This window comes from Coregonus lavaretus (genome assembly GCF_964263955.1).
Source record: "Coregonus lavaretus genome assembly, chromosome: 32".
NCBI lineage: Eukaryota > Metazoa > Chordata > Actinopteri > Salmoniformes > Salmonidae > Coregonus > Coregonus lavaretus.
The window spans coordinates 28,257,826-28,277,497 of NC_140019.1; the positions used below are offsets into that span (position 1 = coordinate 28,257,826).

Here is a 19,672-nt window from a genome sequence, read left to right on the forward strand (position 1 = left end):
TGAAATGTGGTTTGAAATATCTGATTCCATTAGCTTTTTGGCTGTTCAGACTGCAGGAAAATTAACAGATTCGAATCAGAAAGGCAAATAAATAGGATTTGAGTCACTTCAAACTGCCAGTGTGAACAAGGCTTTAATCACAAGATAAAACAGATACTACAAACCCTGATTTCATTCTTAACTCAATTTCAACCAAATGTGTAGTTACTGCTGTTTGCAATTGTACTGCAGAGTACATATCTGAGCTTGTCAATATCAGATTGTTTAAAACTTACTGTGAAGTAAAATCATAATAGTCTTCATCATAATAGTACATTACAGTATATATCATACTTTATATTTTTCAAACATACATTTTCATTATGTAGTTCTCAAAATCTGTAGCATAAAAACCAGTTTCAAATCTATAGGTTTACCAAACAGTTCAGTGATGATCAATTAAGTCGTATTAAATAATAGTAAAATGTATTTTAACAAATGAGAAGACAATCATATCAAAAGTAATGTGAGCGTTGCATTGTGAAAGGCAATTACTTTATATGAACATGTATTGCAATGTGAAACATCTATTTCTAGATGAAACACTGACTAAGTTTGGTGAAAAAGTGATTTTGTGTGTTATACTTAGTCAATTAAAAATGTGCTTAAGAGTTTTGAAACAACTGCCTTTTGATGATCTGTTTTGAGTTTTGTACAAAGCATTGTGAAAATGTACCAAATACTTGTGAAAATTGCACCAAAGCAAAAAAAATTAACTGCCATTTAATTTATGTAATTCACAAATGCCCATTCTCTCACTTCAATGGGCGAATCTGTCTGCACTGGTTCATGGCAAAGCGGTCGTGTTAGAATGACGCAATCTGTCGGAAGACAATGGCAAATGGCTTTGTCTGGGTTATGCCAAATGAACTGCAGATGAGTTTCCATGGCTCCCTTTCATGTACGGGTTGAAGCAAAACTTGCCGCCATAATCTCTGGGCAAAGAGTTGACCAGATTAAGAGATTAATCAGGTGTGTCATCTGTCAGCAGGCTCCAATCTGTGGTTTAAAACAAGGATTGTGTGTGTGTGTGTGTGTGTGTGTGTGTGTGCGTGTGTGTGTGTGTGCGTGTGTGTGTGTGTGTGTGTGTGTGTGTGTGTGCGTGTGTGTGTGTGTGTGTGTGTGTGTGTGTGTGTGCGTGTGCGTGTGTTTGGAGAGCAAGTTTAAGGAGTTTCACGGCAGACAGAAGCACTTGGAAAGCATGAGGCCAGCTGGTGAAAACAGCTGTCCATCAAACTGGTGGTTTACAGTATTTAGCTGACCTGCCAAATACGTGACCCTCTTGAAAACAGCCAAAGAAGTACTGGCGCAATTAAACCTACCACATTGTAGAAGAGGGTGTGTGTGGTTCAATGGACAGTGGCAACTACATCTGCCATACTGCATTGATCTGTGATTGTAGGTCAGTAAAACCAGTTAATTTATCTCAAAGAGCAAACCCCCCAAAAGTTACATAATTTAGAATAACATAATTTATCACTATAAAAAATCTGCTAAGTATATGAGGTGATTGTATACATAAATAATGTATGATAAAGTCAAAGAGGATGGAATGTTTATTTCATCATAAATAAAAACACAAGAATCTACTGATATTGTTGTAAAAATCTACTTGGGAGTTTCACAGTGTTGACACAGTCACTTGGAGAATAAAGGATTATTTGTCAGAATGTTCAGTAATCACAGGGAAATATTTACATTCAAAACAGTACGCGTCACGACAACAGAACCTGACTGACGAGGTCTCTGTGGCACTTTTCTACTTAGCTGAGGCATTTAAGAGATAATACATATTTAAAGACTACCTTTACACACTTTTCAAAAGGGCTATTGTTATTAACAATTATGTTATTATTATAGTTATTCACCACACACACTGCATTTCTTTGTTTTTCAATGTAACTTTACCAAGTTGTTGTCAACAGTAAAATGTTATACATTCAAATTTATAAAATGAGTGTAGTACACTCTTGAAGGACAAGCACGTCCCAAATTGACTCTAAAAGTAAGTATAATGAAAAACACAGCAGACTTCTCTCTCCTTATTGGTACAATGATTCACAATGAATCACTGCTTTGGTTGATGCCACATTGATACATATTTAGTATAGTTAAGGGCTGTGAGAGAAAATGTTTGGTATTGATGAACATCTTCTTCACTTATTGATATTCTCTATTATAATCAACTACAGAAATGACTGAAAGACCAGGAAGTAACATAATGATGAATTCTGCAAGAGTGGCAGGTGTTTCGGAAGGTATGTGAAAGGCTCAAATCTCTTCATTAGATGTGTACTAGAGAGCTCTTCTCAATAGCCGCTTCTGTGACAGCATGGGCAGCGCATTGAGGGATATCTCAATTTTTAAGTAGTCAATTTCTTCTTCTTGTACTTCAAATTTCAAGTTTGAGTGTAGGTAGTTCGAAAATAAACTAAAAAGGTGCATACCAACACCTACTGTGCTGGAGTATGTAAAGAACAGGTATAAAGTCAAGGTTGGTGATTTACTGCCACCTGCAGTTATGGAATGTTTGCTCTGGAGTATAATTCATTGGCTGACTGCCCCTGCTGTCCTGGATGGAATTCTATGATCTTTCCAGTTAATGACTCCAAAATGGGGAAAGCCCTATGATGAGCTGCCCATGCTGTCACAGAAGCGCCATTGAGAGGAGCTCTCTAGTACACATCTATTGTATCTAATAATAATAAAAATAATAAACTTGGTGGGTGCTTACATTTGTCCTATTTCACACATGTACAAGTGTGTATTTATTGGGAATGTGTTTTTGCATATCCCACTCTCCCTGAGACACATATGGAGAGTGGGGTCACTGCCAGGGTCTGCCATTTTCAATGCTCTGCCATTTTCAACGGTGACCATGGAGCAATCTGGGGTAAGTGCCTTGCTCAAGGGCACAAAAACAGATTTTTCACCTTGTCGGCTTGAGGATTCGAATTAGTAACCTTTCGGTTACTGGCCAAACACTCTAACCGCTAGGCTACCTGCCGCCCTTATCTTCTGATTTTAGTAGTCTAGCAGCAGTCTGACACTAGCTAGCATTATGGGTACTGTAGTTCTTGGGGTATAATTATAATACTATGGTCATTTAGCAAACACAGTTAACACAGATACAGTACACTATTCAATATTATGTGGCAAACCCATAACTCAGTGATGCAAGCACCATGTTCTGTACAACTAAGTCATCAGAACTACAGATACAGACATGGGTGTTCGACTTTATCTTAAAGGTCCAATGCAGCCATTTTTATCTAAATATCAAATAATTTCAGGGTAACAATGAAGTACCTTACTGTGATTGTTAAAATGGTAAAAAACAAAAACAGAAATAGCTTCTTAGGAATGAGACTATCTGGGAGTGGTCCGAGTGGGGAGGGGAAAACAGAAAACTAGCTGTTATTGGCAGAGAGATTTTGAACTCTCTTTCTTATTGGTCTATTAACTAATTTACCGCCTGGTGATGTCAACAGGAAGGCCAAAACTCCATCCCACCAAAACAGGCTGACATTTCTGGCGGTCTTTTCAAACAGCTCTTACACTAAAAGGGCATTATTATAATTTTCACAGTATTATTCCAACATAGTGTGGAAATATATATAAAACACAGGAAATGTTTGTTTTTGACTGCACTGGGCCTTTAAGGCATTTCAAATATAGTGTTTCTTGCTTTGCGTGGGGCGTTATCATTCCAAAGTTTCAAACTAGTCTGTGCTTTGGTGGTTTGTCTCTACCACCAATCTCTTGAATATTTACCATCAATGAATTGAAATGTATCATGATTAAATACAATCAATGGCAATCCATCAATCAGTAGTAATCATACAGTTGCACAAATCCTGCATGTCTACTTTAATTATCTTTGGTTAATATAAGTTGCCTGGCTGATACCAAACTCCAAATCCAAGCCTCTGAGTCTGAGGGAGGCTGTTTGATGTTGTCAGCACGATGCGTCAATAATGAAATGGGCTGTGCTTTTACTGGTTGGTTCTCTTCTGTCTTTCTTACTCAAACACCCACAGGCACAGCCACACACATCCGCAGAGTGCCACCCCCTTCCAATACAACTGATGGATTTTCAAACCCCCAGAAAAGGGAAAAAAGTTTCAGAGAACCAACCAATGCAGCTGCTCTCTGAGACAACTGGAATATTACATTCTAAAGATCTTGTCTTTAGCCTAGTGGGGCGCAGTGGGCTGTGTTTTAATATAATATAACAGGGAGTTTTGTCTAAATTAGCCAACATAATGTATCTGTATAAGGAAGGATAATGTCTAATTTCATTGTTTTCTCTTCTCATTACAGATTTCATAATAACCATCTCAATCAGTACATCACAGTACAGTACATTCCAGTATATTCATGGCAATGTTCTATAGCAAATGGAAACTGTTATAATCCTCATTGAAAAACTGCACACTAGAATTGTCTTAATTGTCGTTTGGAAATGAACCAGCTACAGTCAGACCTACTGATGTCTGTAGCTCCCTTAGTTGGCCAAATTCTATATTACTGTATGTAACCTTTTTCTAAAATGTTCCACAAAGCAATGGCAGAAGGAAGACTGAGGGAAAAATAGCGTTGTAGTTTTACAAACAGTTGAACATGACTTGTACAACATTCTGCTGCTTTCATGAACCCTAATAAATGTAACATTTGAGCAGAAACACCCTTGCAACCACACACCCCCCCCCCACCCAAAGCCCCAAAAACAGGTATTTTAGCAAGTTGAACGGGGAGACTACGTCCTCTTGAATGTTGTTTGAATGTTATTTTCCTGCCCTGCTCTGTAGCATTATGGCAGAAGAGCAGGTTAGTACCAGTTGGCTCGGCCTACAGTTCTACCATCCTCATCCTCAGATAGCATTAGTTTCGTCTGAACCAGTGTTATGATACTGATGACTTGTCGCCACAGATGGTCTGTTTAGGTTTCTACCGTTGTGGCTAGATGGAGTAGGCCTACAGCGCCATCTAGTGGGCGTGTCGGGGACAACAGTTGTTGACAACTGTAGCATTGTAGCTAAGCCTAACCCGAACCCTTTTCCTAACCTTAACCTCAATCTCCTAACCTGCCACGTTAATTATCCTAACCTGCTATGTAAACCATCTGTGGTGACAAATCAGCAGTATCACCACCCCGGTTGAGGGACAAGCATCGTGTAGGAGTGACGCCACATGTTAGAAGACAGTGGCCAGGATTAAATCCAAGTCGCATTGTAGAGCAGCGCCCTAGACAGCCGACAATGCGTCTTTTAAAGGTAATTTACGCTTGAGCCAACATTTGCATCATTCACCATGAATGTGATCTCCACGAAAGCTGGGGAAATTGCCTTTAAAAGGCGCACTGACGGCTGTATAGTGTGCTGCTTTATAACGCACCTTGGATTGAATCCTGACCAAGGCTTCAGTCCTTCTCCCTTCAATCCCCCAGGCCATTGTGAGAGCCCTTCAGGTACACATCATCCTGTGACAGGGGCCCGTCGTAAGCCTCCATGTAAAGACTGCTAGTGCTACTGCCACTGCTGCCCAGGAAGGTGCCCACGGCCCGACCCTGGCGCGCATGACCCACCGCGTCGCTGAACACCTTGTTGATCTGCTCCTCAGAAGGCATCCACCAGTCAGGGTTGGAGGCACAGTGCATTCGGATAAACTCTGAGGAGTACAAGTCAATATTTGTTATGATTAGAAAAAATCTGTTTTATTAATAAACATCACTGCACACAATTTGATGTTGCAAACATCTGTTCACACATCTCTTTAGTAGCATACATGTTGTTGTAGTGCCCATCTCTTTAGTAGCATACATGTTGTTGTAGTACACATCTCTTTAGTAGCATACATGTTGTTGTAGTACACATCTCTTTAGTAGCATACATGTTGTTGTAGTACACATCTCTTTAGTAGCATACATGTTGTTGTAGTACACATCTCTTTAGTAGAATACATGTTGTTGTAGTACACATCTCTTTAGTAGCATACATGTTGTTGTAGTACACATCTCTTTAGTAGCATACATGTTGTTGTAGTACACATCTCTTTAGTAGAGATGCCGCCAGTACCTCTGAGGCAGGTGACTTTGACGGGGTTGAGCGGCCGTCTCTCCGGCCCAGGCTCTCCTGAGTGAACGGAGCGTTTCCTCTTGCCCAGGCCACACGAGTACTTGAGCTCGTCCGTAGTGAAGACGAAGCGGATCAGGTAACGCAGCAGCCGCCGGCCGTCCTTCTTGGACGAGTTGACTGCCTCGTCCCACTGCTTGTTGGTGATGAAGAGGGGGTAGTTCCCCAGGAGCTGTTTACTGCCCTGAGGAGGGGTAGGAAGAAGGGAAGAGGGTGAGAATGACAGGAGGCTGGTGAGGGGAGGACGGCTCATTATAATGGCTGGAATGGAGTGAATGGAATGGTATAAAACCTTGCTTTTGATGTGTTTGATACCATTCCATTTATTCGGTTTCAGCCATTAGTATGAGCCTGTCCTCCCCATTTTAAAATTGCCACAATCCACCACTGGTGAGAATGGTACGGCTTAGTTATGAGCTCTGAGTACCCTGCCATAGAGCCAACAGGGTTGGGGTCAATTCCATTTCAGTTCAGCCAATTTAGAAAGTAAACTGAAGTCAACTGAAATTCCTTTTCCATTTTTTTCCTCATTGAAAAGCAATGAAACGAAAAGGAACATTGGAATTGGATTACAGTTGACTTCCTGAATTGACTGAATTGAAATGGAATTGACCACAACCCTGAGGGGCACTAGCAGGGTATTAAAAAGTGCATTCATGCTGTCAAAGCGTTCAGAAGAAGTGCAGTCATTCATGTGTTACAACAAGGTCATTAACTTCATGCTCAATGTGTAATGGAGAACTATGATATTTGTAGTTAGTCTAGTTTCTCAAATAAATCAAAAACATTATTTGTGCTATACACCTGATACCAACAATAACCAATTCCTATCGTTGTAAACCCATTGCCCCATAGAACAAGAAGTTATTCTCAGGTTTAACTGCAATGTTGAGGAAAAGGTGGCAGTGGTGTCCATTAACGTTTTCTCCATTTAACAGAACCTATTTTATCTTATTATGCAACACTGTTGCAAGATGATATTTTCACATCCTTAATAGAGAAGTTGATTTGAATGGCAGTTTCACATCTTGTGCCACTAGTTTCAGTTTGATCTATAAAGCTGCTGTGCAACTGAGTTGAACATTACTTAAAGGGAGTCAGTGACAACATCCCACAAAATCTATATCTCCATTCCCCTATTTAACTGGGCTTTTATGTGACTGTTTACTCCAAAATCAAAGTTTGTTATTTTGTCAGAGATGAGTCCATGTCAAATGCCATTTGTTGTGTAGGTCATGCTTGATTAAAACATGAATGGGAAAGATAGGCCCCAGTTAATTTCACATTTTTGTTCAATCCATATAACAGATTGTGAGACTCTTTTTGATACTGGACTACTTTTGAGGTCTCAAAATGTCTGACAAACTAGGATGGGGGTGGGGATGATGACGCTTCTCAAGCCACCAAGGTGAGTAGGTGATATTTGACTGAGTAAGGCCCATTAGAAAGACAGAAACTAAGTGAGGGGTCATTCCATTACATAGAGTAAGAAAACACATCTTGAAAACACAAACCTCATATGTTTTCCGTTCTTCTTCCTGTAGAGATAGAGCGCTCTTTAGATCTAAAAGTTCACCCTGGTGTCTTATTTTGCATCTCTCATGTAACATCTATAATATACACAGTGGCCGTGTCCGAATACCCGTACTAAGCTTCTAAATAGTAGGCATTTTGGGTATGCAAAAATATAACGTTTTATACTATGTGAAATTTCAGAAATGTAGTATGCTATAAAGGATGTCATACTGTACTCACTTCGGCTTTTCCGAAATGAGTATGGCTGGGGCCCTCCCTGGGTCGGCCCCAGCCCTCCCTGGCCCTCTCCCCCCATCTCCCTGGGACAGGGAGCTGGCTGGATGGAGTTGCGGCCTTGGCTGGGGGGCGGGCCCCATCTCCGGGGGTTGCTCCCCCTCCCTGGGTCGACGCCAGCCCTCCCTGTCCCTCTGGAGCTCTCGCTCATTCAATTCAATGAAGCGCGGGTAAACGGTTGGAGTGACTAGAACTGTCTTGGCATTCGTGATTCACCAGAGAAGGCCCCTGTCGGCCGGCATCTAGCCGGTGTTCGGACAGACAGTTCCTCTCGCCCCACGTGGATTGGCCTCCATCGGCGGAGCCCTTTTCGGAGACAGTTCACCTTTGGTAACCTTGAGCCGATCGCGCGGCGTGAACCTTTGTGGCGGTGACACTCCAATAGCGTATCTTTAAGTTACTGCAGTTAAAAAGCCTGTAGTTGGATCTCGTGATCGAGCTGGCGGTCCGCCGCGAGGCGAGCTACCGCCTGTCCCAGCCCCTGCCTCTCGGCGCCCCCTCGATGCTCTTAACTGAGTGTCCCGCGGGGTCCGAAGCGTTTCCTTTGAAAAATTAGAGTGTTCAATACAGGCCCGGTCACTTGAATACCTCAGCTAGGAATAATGGAATAGGACTTCAGTTCTATTTTGTTAGGTTTTCTTCTGAACTGGGGCCATGATTAAGAGGGAATGCCGGGGAATTCGTATTGTGCCGCTAGAGGTGAAATTCTTGGACCGGTGCAAGACGGACAAAAGTGAAAGCATTTGCCAATAATGCTTTCATTAATCAAGAACAAAAGTTGGAGGTTCGAAGACAATCCGATACCTTCGTAGTTCCGACCATAAACGATGCCAACTAGCGATCCGGCAGCATTATTATTATTTTTTTGTCATTTAGCAGACGCTCTTATCCAGAGCGACTTACATGAGCAATTAGGGTTAAGTGCCTTGCTCAAGGGCACATCGACAGATTTTCCACCTAGTCAGCTCGGGATTAGAACCAGCAACTTTTCGGTTACTGACACAACGCTCTTAACCACTAAGCTACCTGCCATGGCATTATTCCCATGACCTGCCGGGCAGCGTCCGGGAAACCAAAGTCTTTGGGTTCTGGGGAGAATATGGCTGCAAAACTGAAACTTTAAGTAATTGATGGAAGGCCTCGAAACCATTGCCGCACCAGGGCGAGCAACCCGGGTCATCAAAACTGGCACCTACGGTAGACGCCATCAGGTTGAGCAAGCAAGATCTTCCACAGTCCTATGTTCCGGGGACTCTGGGGGCAAAAGTTCCGGGAGATTAGATGCATCAGTCCGGCTAAGCCAGACTCGCAAGCACAGAATACGCAAAGGAAACACTGGAAACACCTTGCCGGCACCGGGCGTTATTACAAAATTGAATGAGCCCCGGACTAGCCGTCCAATAAAACGGCGCTGCCTAAATCATTCTCAGTCCACAAGCCCAGGTATTGTAGCGCCTGAGTTGGTGAGCGGATTGTATGATTTGACAACGCTATACTCGAGGTGCACTCTGTGTGTCCTAAACGTGCTCGGTGTCCAGATAGCCTACTGCTGAAATGCTCTGAATTAATTGAGGAACATTATGAACGGCCTGTTTCACTATTCACAACAATGTAATTGGCGATCAAAGATAGTTCCTCTATCATTACTGAATATCAGTTTAATTTGTCCTGACATCTTTACATAGTGACGCAGCCAAGCTGACAAGGTGGCGCAGCGACAATCTTATTTGGGGAGAACCCTGGCATAGTGACCATATCTTGGTTTTAAACACTTTAAATGGGCGCTTCCGATTTTTGCTGTATTTCCTGGGACTCTCTGGATAAATATGAATTATTCTCGGTATTGAAACTTGGTAGATTTTCTGGAAAAGATTAATCCCTCCATGGGTAAACGGCTATGTTGAACCCACCTGGCCCCTGGATCAGCCTAAATTAATATCAAAGTGAAGAAATTCAAAGTGTAGCTGTGGGACCGGCTTAGCCCAATGAACGTCAAAGTGAAGAGGGGACTCAGACGACCATGCAGGCCGAAGGGAGTAAACACTGGATGACACGGTAAGTGCTGTCCTCTCACAACACACATACACCCATACTCACACACACATACACACTTGGTAAGGTGCGCGGACACAGTACAGTAACAAGTATCACAAACACACTCACACTGGCAAAACTCACACAGTCTTACACTTCATACATTGGCTGAGGGCGCTACCATCCGATTCCCAGCCGAATAATCCCTCTTGTGTTGCCTTAGGTGTTTCCAAGTGCTGGACAGAACAAGCAGTGAAAATAATACTGATTACTGCCCACCCCAGCTGAAGGACGCCGGTTAGTAGTGTCAGTCCTTGGCTCTCTCTTCTCCAGGTAAGTCATGCGTAGCACATTGATGACTAGATAGGGCGACTGACGGCCAGTCTGCAAGCCATAAAAGGATCAGAACTACACTGACATGTGTCTAAACCGAATGCCAAGCCTTGTTTCGCCGGTGCTCCTTATCTCAAAGTGAAGAAATTCAATGAAGTGGGTAAACGGTGGGCAACTTTGAGCCTCTTTAGGAAGCCAACTAGTTACCAGGTACATGGCTGGACCCCCAGCCCACCCCCGAGGGCCCCTGGAAATTGACTCCCTGTCAAAATAATGGTTAAATAAATCAAATAAAAAAGAGAAGGGGACGCGCTCTACCAAAATGAACGAATGGTGGGAAACATCGCAATTGCACATTAGATGACGCCTTCTCAGAATGGATGTTGATATTTGTACGTACTGCTTTCATTGTTTACTAAACAGTACGTTCTAAATATAGCATGTAGTACAATTAATACACAGTATGCAGTAAGTAGTAGGCAAGACAGATTTCAGACACGGCCAGTGTGACTAGTGATAAAACATATAAAAAGGTACAGTACAGTACCTGACAGAAACTGGAACAGACCAAGAGTATTTATTTCTAGAAAGACACAGTCTGTGTTTTGAGACAAACTGATTTCTTGCCTCTGTTAGTTGTTCCTCTGCCATGGGCTGTATAAACTGGTCATGGTGCTGGAGAACAGTCTTGAAGAAGTCCAGCACATTCTGGCAGGGAGCTGGAAGGAGATCAGGGTTATAAAACCCATCAAAAAGATTTGATTGTAAGTCTGGGGTGTCTAACTGTAAGTCGCTCTAGATAAGAGCATCTGCTAAATGACTAAAATGTAAAATACAGTGCTCTCCGTAATTATTGGGACAGTGACACGTTTTGTTGTTTTGGCTTTGAGATGATACATGAGGGTAAAGTGCAGACTGTCAGCTTTAATTTGAGGGTATTTTGATCCATATCGGGTGAACCATTTAGAAATGACAGCACTTTTTGTCCATAGTCCCCCCATTTTAGGGGACCAAAGGTATTGGGACAAATTCACTTCACTCAAATCCAAAGTGCTGGAGTACAGAACCAAAACAACAACAACATATTCCGGAGGGCACTGTAAATCTTTAACTTGACATAAAAAGTAATGTACTACACCACATGGTTACCACCCTCAGTTGGCACTGTGTCATTATTGTGACATGCTATGTCGAGTCACAGGGTAAAGACCCAAATCCACAAGTTGTCTTGGGCAGCAAAATTAGCACATCGTCTCACTTTCTTCAGGTATTTACGGGTGACGTGGCCTTCTATTGTATCCACATACCAAGTCACAATCTCACATTACTGAAACCCTGGTACTGTACCTGGTATGTTGTCCATCTTGTTCCGCAGTTCTTCATTCTCCTGCTGCAGACACAGCACCTCCTGCTCCAGCTCCACACAGCGAGGGCAGCAGCTCTCCTCCTCCTCCTCTTCCTCCTCCGGCAGGGTGGACGAGGGGTGGCCATACGAATCCGAGGGGGCCGGTGAGCTCCAGCCCCCCAGGTTGTGGCCCGGTGACCCCCCAGACTCGGGCTCAGCCGGTGGGCATTGCTCTCCCTCGAGGCCCGGGCCCGGGTGAGGCTGCTGGTTCCCAGTGAGCAGATAGCTCTGGAGGGACTCCGTGAAGATGCGCAGGAAGGCGGATGTTTGTTGTTGGCTCCAGTGGCTGTGCTGGGCTTCGTCATCAGGGTCGACGGTGGAGCTCTCCTCAAGCCGTGGCGTGCCCAGGGTGGGGTAATGACCCCCCTGACCCGCGACTGGCTTTGACTCCCCCCCAGGTCCAGAGAGGCAGCTGTCCTCCTGCTTGATGTGGGAGGTGAGAGAGGAGGGCAGAGGAGCTTGCGGCTCCACGAACCGGCCGTTGTTGTTGAGAAGAGTGAGGACCCGGCTACACTGCTGTGCGAAGGCATCCAAGATGAGACGGTTTTCTAGAGGAACAGAGAGTGAGCCGATAATGATAGCCAAGGCGTTCACTGTGACATTCAAGTCAACCAGCATATTTTGGCATCAACCTTTGGGCATCAACACATTTCTACATTTCCACAGTCCTTGATTACTTGGAATTGAATTGATGGTATGGATTAAAAAACACAGAAGAGCATGGACTAGGTTGGTGGTTCAGAAGAGCATGGACTAGGTTGGTGGTTCAGAAGAGCATGGACTAGGTTGGTGGTTCAGAAGAGCATGGACTCGGTTGGTTGTTCATAATACTGCAGTAGGATTGCTTCAGTCTTATCCCTTTCTCAGTCACCTCTACTTGACTCTCAAATTCTATATAAAGGTGTTGCAGTTTCTGCTTCACTGCTCTGGCTTCCTCCCCTCACCACCCTCACTCCACTCTATCTAGATCCTCCCCTCACCACCCTCACTCCACTCTATCTAGCTCCTCCCCTCACCACCCTCCCTCCACTCTATCTAGCTCCTCCCCTCACCACCCTCCCTCCACTCTATCTAGCTCCTCCCCTCACTACCCTCACGCCACTCTATCTAGCTCCTCCCCCTTTTCTACAAGTCATATTTGACCCTGGTACAGGGTCCCTCCATTCAATTGCACTCTTGTACAAGGAAGCTGGTTGAGTCAGATGTCAATATATAGGCCTACACTAGTCCTTCCCTTGCCATTGTTGCCTGTGCTTGCTCTTTGGGAGTTATAGGCTTGGGTTGCAGTTTAGCACTTTTTGATAAATGCATTTGATTTGATAATATCATCCATAACAGCAGCTCTCCCTGTGTCCTTCTCCCAGCAGTCTCCGTACATCGGAATGAGATGATCTCGCACATCTCCCCTCTAATGATTACGAATGTGTCGCCTTCACACACAAAGAGACAAGGCAGGTAATTATGAGTGCAGACAGCTACCCACGACGCCCTCGCTGCAACTGGGCGGGAGGCCCGGCACTCTGGCAGCCGCTGAGACGTGTCTATCGGCCTAGCGCAGATGTGTCGCATTTATTAATATGCGTGCCGTCTTTGTTTACCCGCCGAGATGTATCTGATATCATCCCCCCGTGCCTCCGTCCCTCCCACTTCTCTTGCTCCCTGGTACTGTGCATGGGGAGACAGCCTCATAAAATGTCATTAAATACAACATGCTCCGCGGAGGCAAATTTATGAGCCCCATTTATCTTAATCACAACTCTTTGGAAAAGCTTTTAAATGCAATTTGCTTTATTGTGTGCGGATCTCAGGGCTGGCATCCTTGGGCTCCTCCTTCTGTCTGTGGGATGCATAATGGGGAAGAGAAACCACCTCTGTCTGACTGTCACCTCCAGGGAAATGTGCTCTTATCACTGTAATCATTAAATCACATGAATACTTAGTTGTATTTGGTAGCTTTTGTCGTATGGTTAACAAAATATATACCCTTTTTGTACTATCGCGCCGAACTGACCCAAACGTGCTCGCTCTATTATTTTCTTTACACACTGTTCTTTTCAGCACAATTACAGCAGCTTGGTTTAGGTCAACTCGGTTCGGCTCAGTGGAGTGAAAAGCCCTATACTGTATCCAATGCAGATACCTAAGAACTGTGTAAATCTGGGCTTTGAATTGGGTTTTTAAGACAATAAAATTGGAAGCCCCAGTACCATAGGAGCAGGTTAGTTAAAACGTAGTGATTGTTCAGGGAGGCCTATAGGCCTACAATAGAGCATCTAATACTGTATGAGGCCTGTACTTTGTCACTACCCTGGATAATGGCACGAGGCGACATGACAATTACTTTACCTATTAGGCTTAATGCTACACCACAGTGCTAATACAGTAGACAGTATAAGCTAGATAGTGCTGTGTCAGTGTAACAACAATCTCAGAATACTGAAGCTCAACCCCCCCCTGCTAGTGGAGTGATAAGGAGATTTACACTACCGTTCAAAAGTTTGGGCTCACTTAGAAATGTCCTTGTTTTCGAAAGAAGAGCTATTTTTTTATCCATTAAAATAACATCAAATTGATCAGAAATACAGTGTAGACATTGTTAATGTTGTAAATGGCTATTGTAGCTGGAAAAGGCTGATTTTTAATGGAATATCTACATAGGCATACAGAGGCCCATTATCAGCAACCATCAGTCCTGTGTTCCAATGGCACGTTGTGTTTGCTAATCCAAGTTTATCATTTTAAAAGGCTAATTGATCATTAGAAAACCCTTTTGCAATTATGTTAGCACAGCTGAAAACTGTTGTGCTGATTAAAGAAGCAATAAAACTGGCCTTCTTGAGACTAGTTGAGTATCTGGAGCATCAGCAATTGTGGGTTCAATTACTGAATCAAAATGGCCAGAAACGAAGAACTTTCTTCTGAAACTCGTCAGTCTATTCTTGTTCTGAGAAATGAAGGCTATTCCATGCGAGAAATTGCCAAGAAACTGAATATCTCTTACAACGCTGTGTACTACTCCCTTCACAGAACAGCGCAAACTGGCTCTAACCAGAATAGAAAGAGGAGTGGGATGCCCCGGTGCACAACTGAGCAAGAGGACAAATACATTAGAGTGTCTAGTTTGAGAAACAGACGCCTCACAGGTCCTCAACTGGCAGCTTCATTAAATAGTACCCGCAAAACACCAGTCTCAACGTATATAGCCATTTGCAACATTAACAATGTCTACACTGTATTTCTGATAAATCTGATGTTACTTTAATGGACAAAAAAATGTATATCCTCATCAATCAACACACAATACACCATAATGACAAAGCAAAAACAGTTTTGACATTTTTGCAAAATGTATAAAAAACAGAAATACCTTATTTACATAAGTATTCAGACCCTTTGCTATGAGACTCAAAATTGAGCTCAGGTGCATCCTGTTTCCGTTGATCATCCTTGAGATGTTTCTACAACTTGATTGGAGTCCACCTGTGGTAAATTCAATTGATTGGACATGACTTGGAAAGGCACACACCTGTCTATATAAGGTCCCACAGTTGACAGTTTATGTCAGAGCAAAAACCAAGCTATGAGGTGGACACCAATCAAGTTGTAGAAACATCTCAAGGATGATCAATGGAAACAGGATGCACCTGAGCTCAATTTCGAGTCTCATAACAAATGGTCTGAATATTTATGTAAATAAGGTCTTTCTGTTTTTTATTTTCTATACATTTGCAAAAATGACTACAAAACCTGTTTTCGCTTTGTCATTAACACCAGAGCTTTCTTTTCAGCACCATGGAGTGAATCCTTACCACCGCTACAAGGAAATGTCTAAGTGACCCCAAACTTTTGAACGGTAGTGTATATCTGTGGGGGAAACAGGATATCTGTTTAATTTAGTAACAAAACTGCTTCCGGCTCTGGTCAATGGTAGTGCACTATAATGGGGATATGGTGCCAACTGGGATGCAGATCAAGGTTCCTATAGAAATAGAATTGTGTTTTTACTATTTTTTTGAGAAACCAGTTTGCCTGCTTTTGCTCAAAAGCAGTGCACATCATTACAATGGATGTTTCTGAAGAAAATATTTCACACAGGAATAAACACAAACTCTGGAACACAAACACACTTCAACAACTGCACAACCCTATCACTCATTTGAGCACACACATACCCTACAGTGGGCCTACTCAGTCATGACTGCTTATTGTCAGTAGTGCAAAATATCTATCACAGAAAATGACGGACAAATGGGAGAGATTAATGGGGATATTGATGAGGATCAAATCAAATTCTATTTGTCACACGCTTACTTACAAGCCCTTAACCAACAATGCAGTTTTTATAAAATAAGAGTTAAGAAAATATTTACTAAATAAACTAAAGAAAAAAAGTAACACAATAAAATAACAATAACGAGGCTATATATACAGGGGGGTACTGGTACCGAGTCAATGTGCGGGGGTACAGGTTAGTCAAGGTAATTGAGGTAACATGTAGGTAGGTGTAAAGTGACTATGCATATTTAATAGCTAATAAACAGCGAGTAGCAGCAGTGTAAATCGTCCGGGGAGACATTTGATTCATTGTTCAGCAGGATGATAGAGATAGAAGGGAACAAAGATGGAATAAAGAAGTACGGGATTGCTTTCAGTTCCTAAATTGAACTTGGTATGTACAAAACTTTAGGAAGACCTTCCTAATATTGACTTGCACCCCCTTTTCCCTCAGAACAGCCTCAATTCGTCAGGGCATGGACTCTACAAGGTATCGAAAGCGTTCCACAGGGATGCTGGCCCATGTTGACTCCAATGCTTCCCACAGTTGTGTCAAGTTGGCTGGATGTCCTTTGGGTGGTGGACCATTCTTGATACACACAGGAAACTGTTGAGTGTGAAAAACCCAGCAGCGTTGCAGTTCTTGCCACGCTCAAACCGGTACGCCTGGCACCTACTACCATACCCCGTTCAAAGGCACTTAAATATTTTGTCTTGCCCATTCACCCTCTGAATGGCACACATACACAATCCATGTCTCAATTGTCTCAAGGCTAAAAAATCATCCTTTAAACGGTCTCCTCTCCTTTATCTACACTGATTGAAGTGGATTTAACAAGTGACATCAATAAGGGATCATCGCTTTCACCTGGATTCACCTGGTCAGTCTATGTCACGGAAAGAGCAGCTGTTCCTAATGTTTTGTACACTCAGTGTCTAGTTCCTACTCTCCGCTGGACTGATAAGCCATCATGGTTTCATTAGTTGTTCTATGACTATTTTATTAGGCTATCTTTATCACTTTAACCTATAATACCCAAAATAGGCCTAGGCCCTACTTCTGGTGAATCAAAAAATTGTATTTGTGCAAAATACAAAAAAATCAACCAAAAACTGTTGTTTGTAAACAAATGTGTGTCCTAATGGAACAACCATGCAAATAGCCTACCTAGTATCGTCTGGATATCTGTCGATGTGCCCTTGAGCAAGGCACTTAACCCTAATTGCTCCTGTAAGTCGCTCTGGATAAGAGCGTCTGCTAAATGACTAAAATGTAAAATGTAAATGTAATGGATATGGCTAAATACTTATGGCATATTTCAAAACTGTTTTATGGATATAATATTATAGAATAATAGCATTACACATTTAGAAAAAAAGGTGCTGGAACCTAAAGGGGTTCTTTGGCTGTCCCCATAGGAGAACCCTTTGAAGAACAATTTTTTAGTCCAGGTAGAACACTTTTGGTTCCGGGTAGAACCCTATTGGCCTCCATGTAGAACCCTTTCCCCAGAGGATTCTACCTGGAACCAAAAATGGTTTTCCTATGAGGACAGCCGAATAACCTTTTTGGAACCCTTTTTTCTGTGTTGGAAAGGATTTTAATACTAACCTGAGAATATATTTCTAACAGTTGTTGCGTTCCATTTTACGCGCACAGCCAACAGGCCTAGACATCCTCTTGTCTAGTCCAACACCTAATTCCTAAAATAAAGGCTAAACTTTTCCTCATATCACTTTGTCAACAAGTTTGAAAACATACCTGAGCTTATCCTGTAAGTGCAGTCGGGAGATTCGTGGTTGAGCGCGGCTCGTCCAGGCGAAAACGTGGGGTCCTGGCGCACCGCCGTGCCGCTGCCGACCCTCCCCTGGAAACCAAGTGATGCTGCCGCCACACTCCCCACTGTTGCTGAGGTAGATGTCGCGGGTCTACTGCTGGGCCTGTTATCGCATGCGAAACGCTGTTGCTGCTGCAGCTGCGGTGTCGCGAGATACTGGCTGCTGCTGCTTATGGTGAGGGAGGTTTGGTGGAGCTGCTGTTGCTGCTGCTGTTGCTGATACTGTTGTTGATAAGGATGATGGTGATTGAGATGATGATTGTAGTGATGACCGCCTCTGTCTCCCAGCAGCGGGATATCGACCATTGTGGGTCTGTCGAACCGCGCCTTCCCCGCCAACCGCTTGTTTGGGAAGGTCTTGAGGCTGCTGTATGGACCCCGCTGCTGACGGCACATCTTTGGGGCGCAGAGACCCTCGTCGGCAGGTTGCATTTCCCCCTCCATCACTGCAAGTTTCAACACGCAGTAGTGACTCGAGCTCGCTCTTGTCGTGTCCTTGTCTGGTGACTGGTTATCTTTTTCGCCACCGTCTCGCTGTCTGGCTCAGTTTCCCCCCAGTAGTGCACTTTAATATTCAGAGGGTGGGCTAATTTACTGACAAGCCACAGCTCCAATCCCCAGATGGGGGCGCCGTGTAAAAAAGTGATTGTGCCAAGAGGGAAATACAGGCGCGATCTGCACACCCCGCTGTCTGTACACAGTGTCTCTAATAGCCTACATGAGCACACACAGCTTTAAAGCAAAAATGATATCGATTAAGCTATAGCGGCCATTTTGCCTCTGAGGACAAGCTAGGTAGAGAGAATATGCTACCCCTTCACTATGACAACGGCCTCAAATAAGTGTGCCTCCCAAAATGACACCTAAAATGAATAAGATAGCCTAATTGGGTTGTGTTTGGCTTTTGGAATGTTTGAAATAAACCTACAAGAGACCAAACATGGCATGATTGTGTACATTTACATGCACACTAATAATTCGATATTAAACTGATTATGGCAGAAGGCTGAGTATGGCATTAGTCATGTAAACCCTTTACTCTGTTTATCTTAATCGGCATTAGGTCATAATCGAAGTAAACATACACAGATTAAAACACCTGGTTTTCTGAGCAATCTTTCGAATTATTAGAACATGTAAACAGCTTAATCGGCGTTCCAGCGGTGTATTTGATCTGCGCATGTGCCAGCACCGGGTACTGCAAGCCTCCCTATTCGCAAGTGAAGTGAGTTCGGAAAAACTAAAAGTATGCGTCTTATAAATAGTTTTCAAATACAATCAGTGCTGGAAAAAGTACCCAATTGTCATACTTGAGTAAAAGTAAAGATATTTTAATAGAAAATGACTCCAGTAAAAGTGAAAGTTACCCAGTAAAATATTACTTGAGTAAAAGTCTAAAAGTATTTGGTTGTATCAAAAGTAAATGTAATTGCTAAAATATACTTAAGTATCAAAGTAAAAGTAAAAGTATAAATCATTTCAAATTCCTTATATTAAGCAAACGAGATGGCACAATTTTCTTGTTTTTTACATTGATAGATAGCCAGGGGCACTCTCCAAAACTCAGACATAATTTACAAAGAAGCATTCGTGTTTCTCGTAAGTCCGCCAGATCAGAAGCAGTAGGGAATGTAGTGAAGTAAAAGTTGTCAAAAATATAAATAATGAAGAAAAGTACAGATATAAAAAAAAACTACTTAAGTATTACTTATGAAAATGTATGCACTTACTAACTGTAAGTCGCTCTGGATAAGACCGTCTGCTAAATGCTGCTAAATGACTAAAATGTAATATGTGTTGGATAA

At 42.8% G+C, this 19,672-nt stretch overlaps 1 protein-coding gene across 1 annotated transcript; it reads right to left on the reverse strand.

The window, feature by feature from the left end:
• Positions 1 to 5,476: 5,476 nt before the first annotated feature.
• LOC311107844 (BEN domain-containing protein 4-like) lies at positions 5,477 to 18,311 on the reverse strand (the record flags this gene model as incomplete). The annotated part of the gene is made up of 5 exons (XM_084150410.1): positions 5,477 to 5,709; positions 6,117 to 6,357; positions 10,977 to 11,068; positions 11,697 to 12,302; positions 17,792 to 18,311. The coding sequence occupies 5 exons, from the start codon at positions 18,309 to 18,311 to the stop codon at positions 5,477 to 5,479; spliced, it is 1,692 nt and encodes a 563-aa protein (XP_084006536.1).
• Positions 18,312 to 19,672: the final 1,361 nt, after the last annotated feature.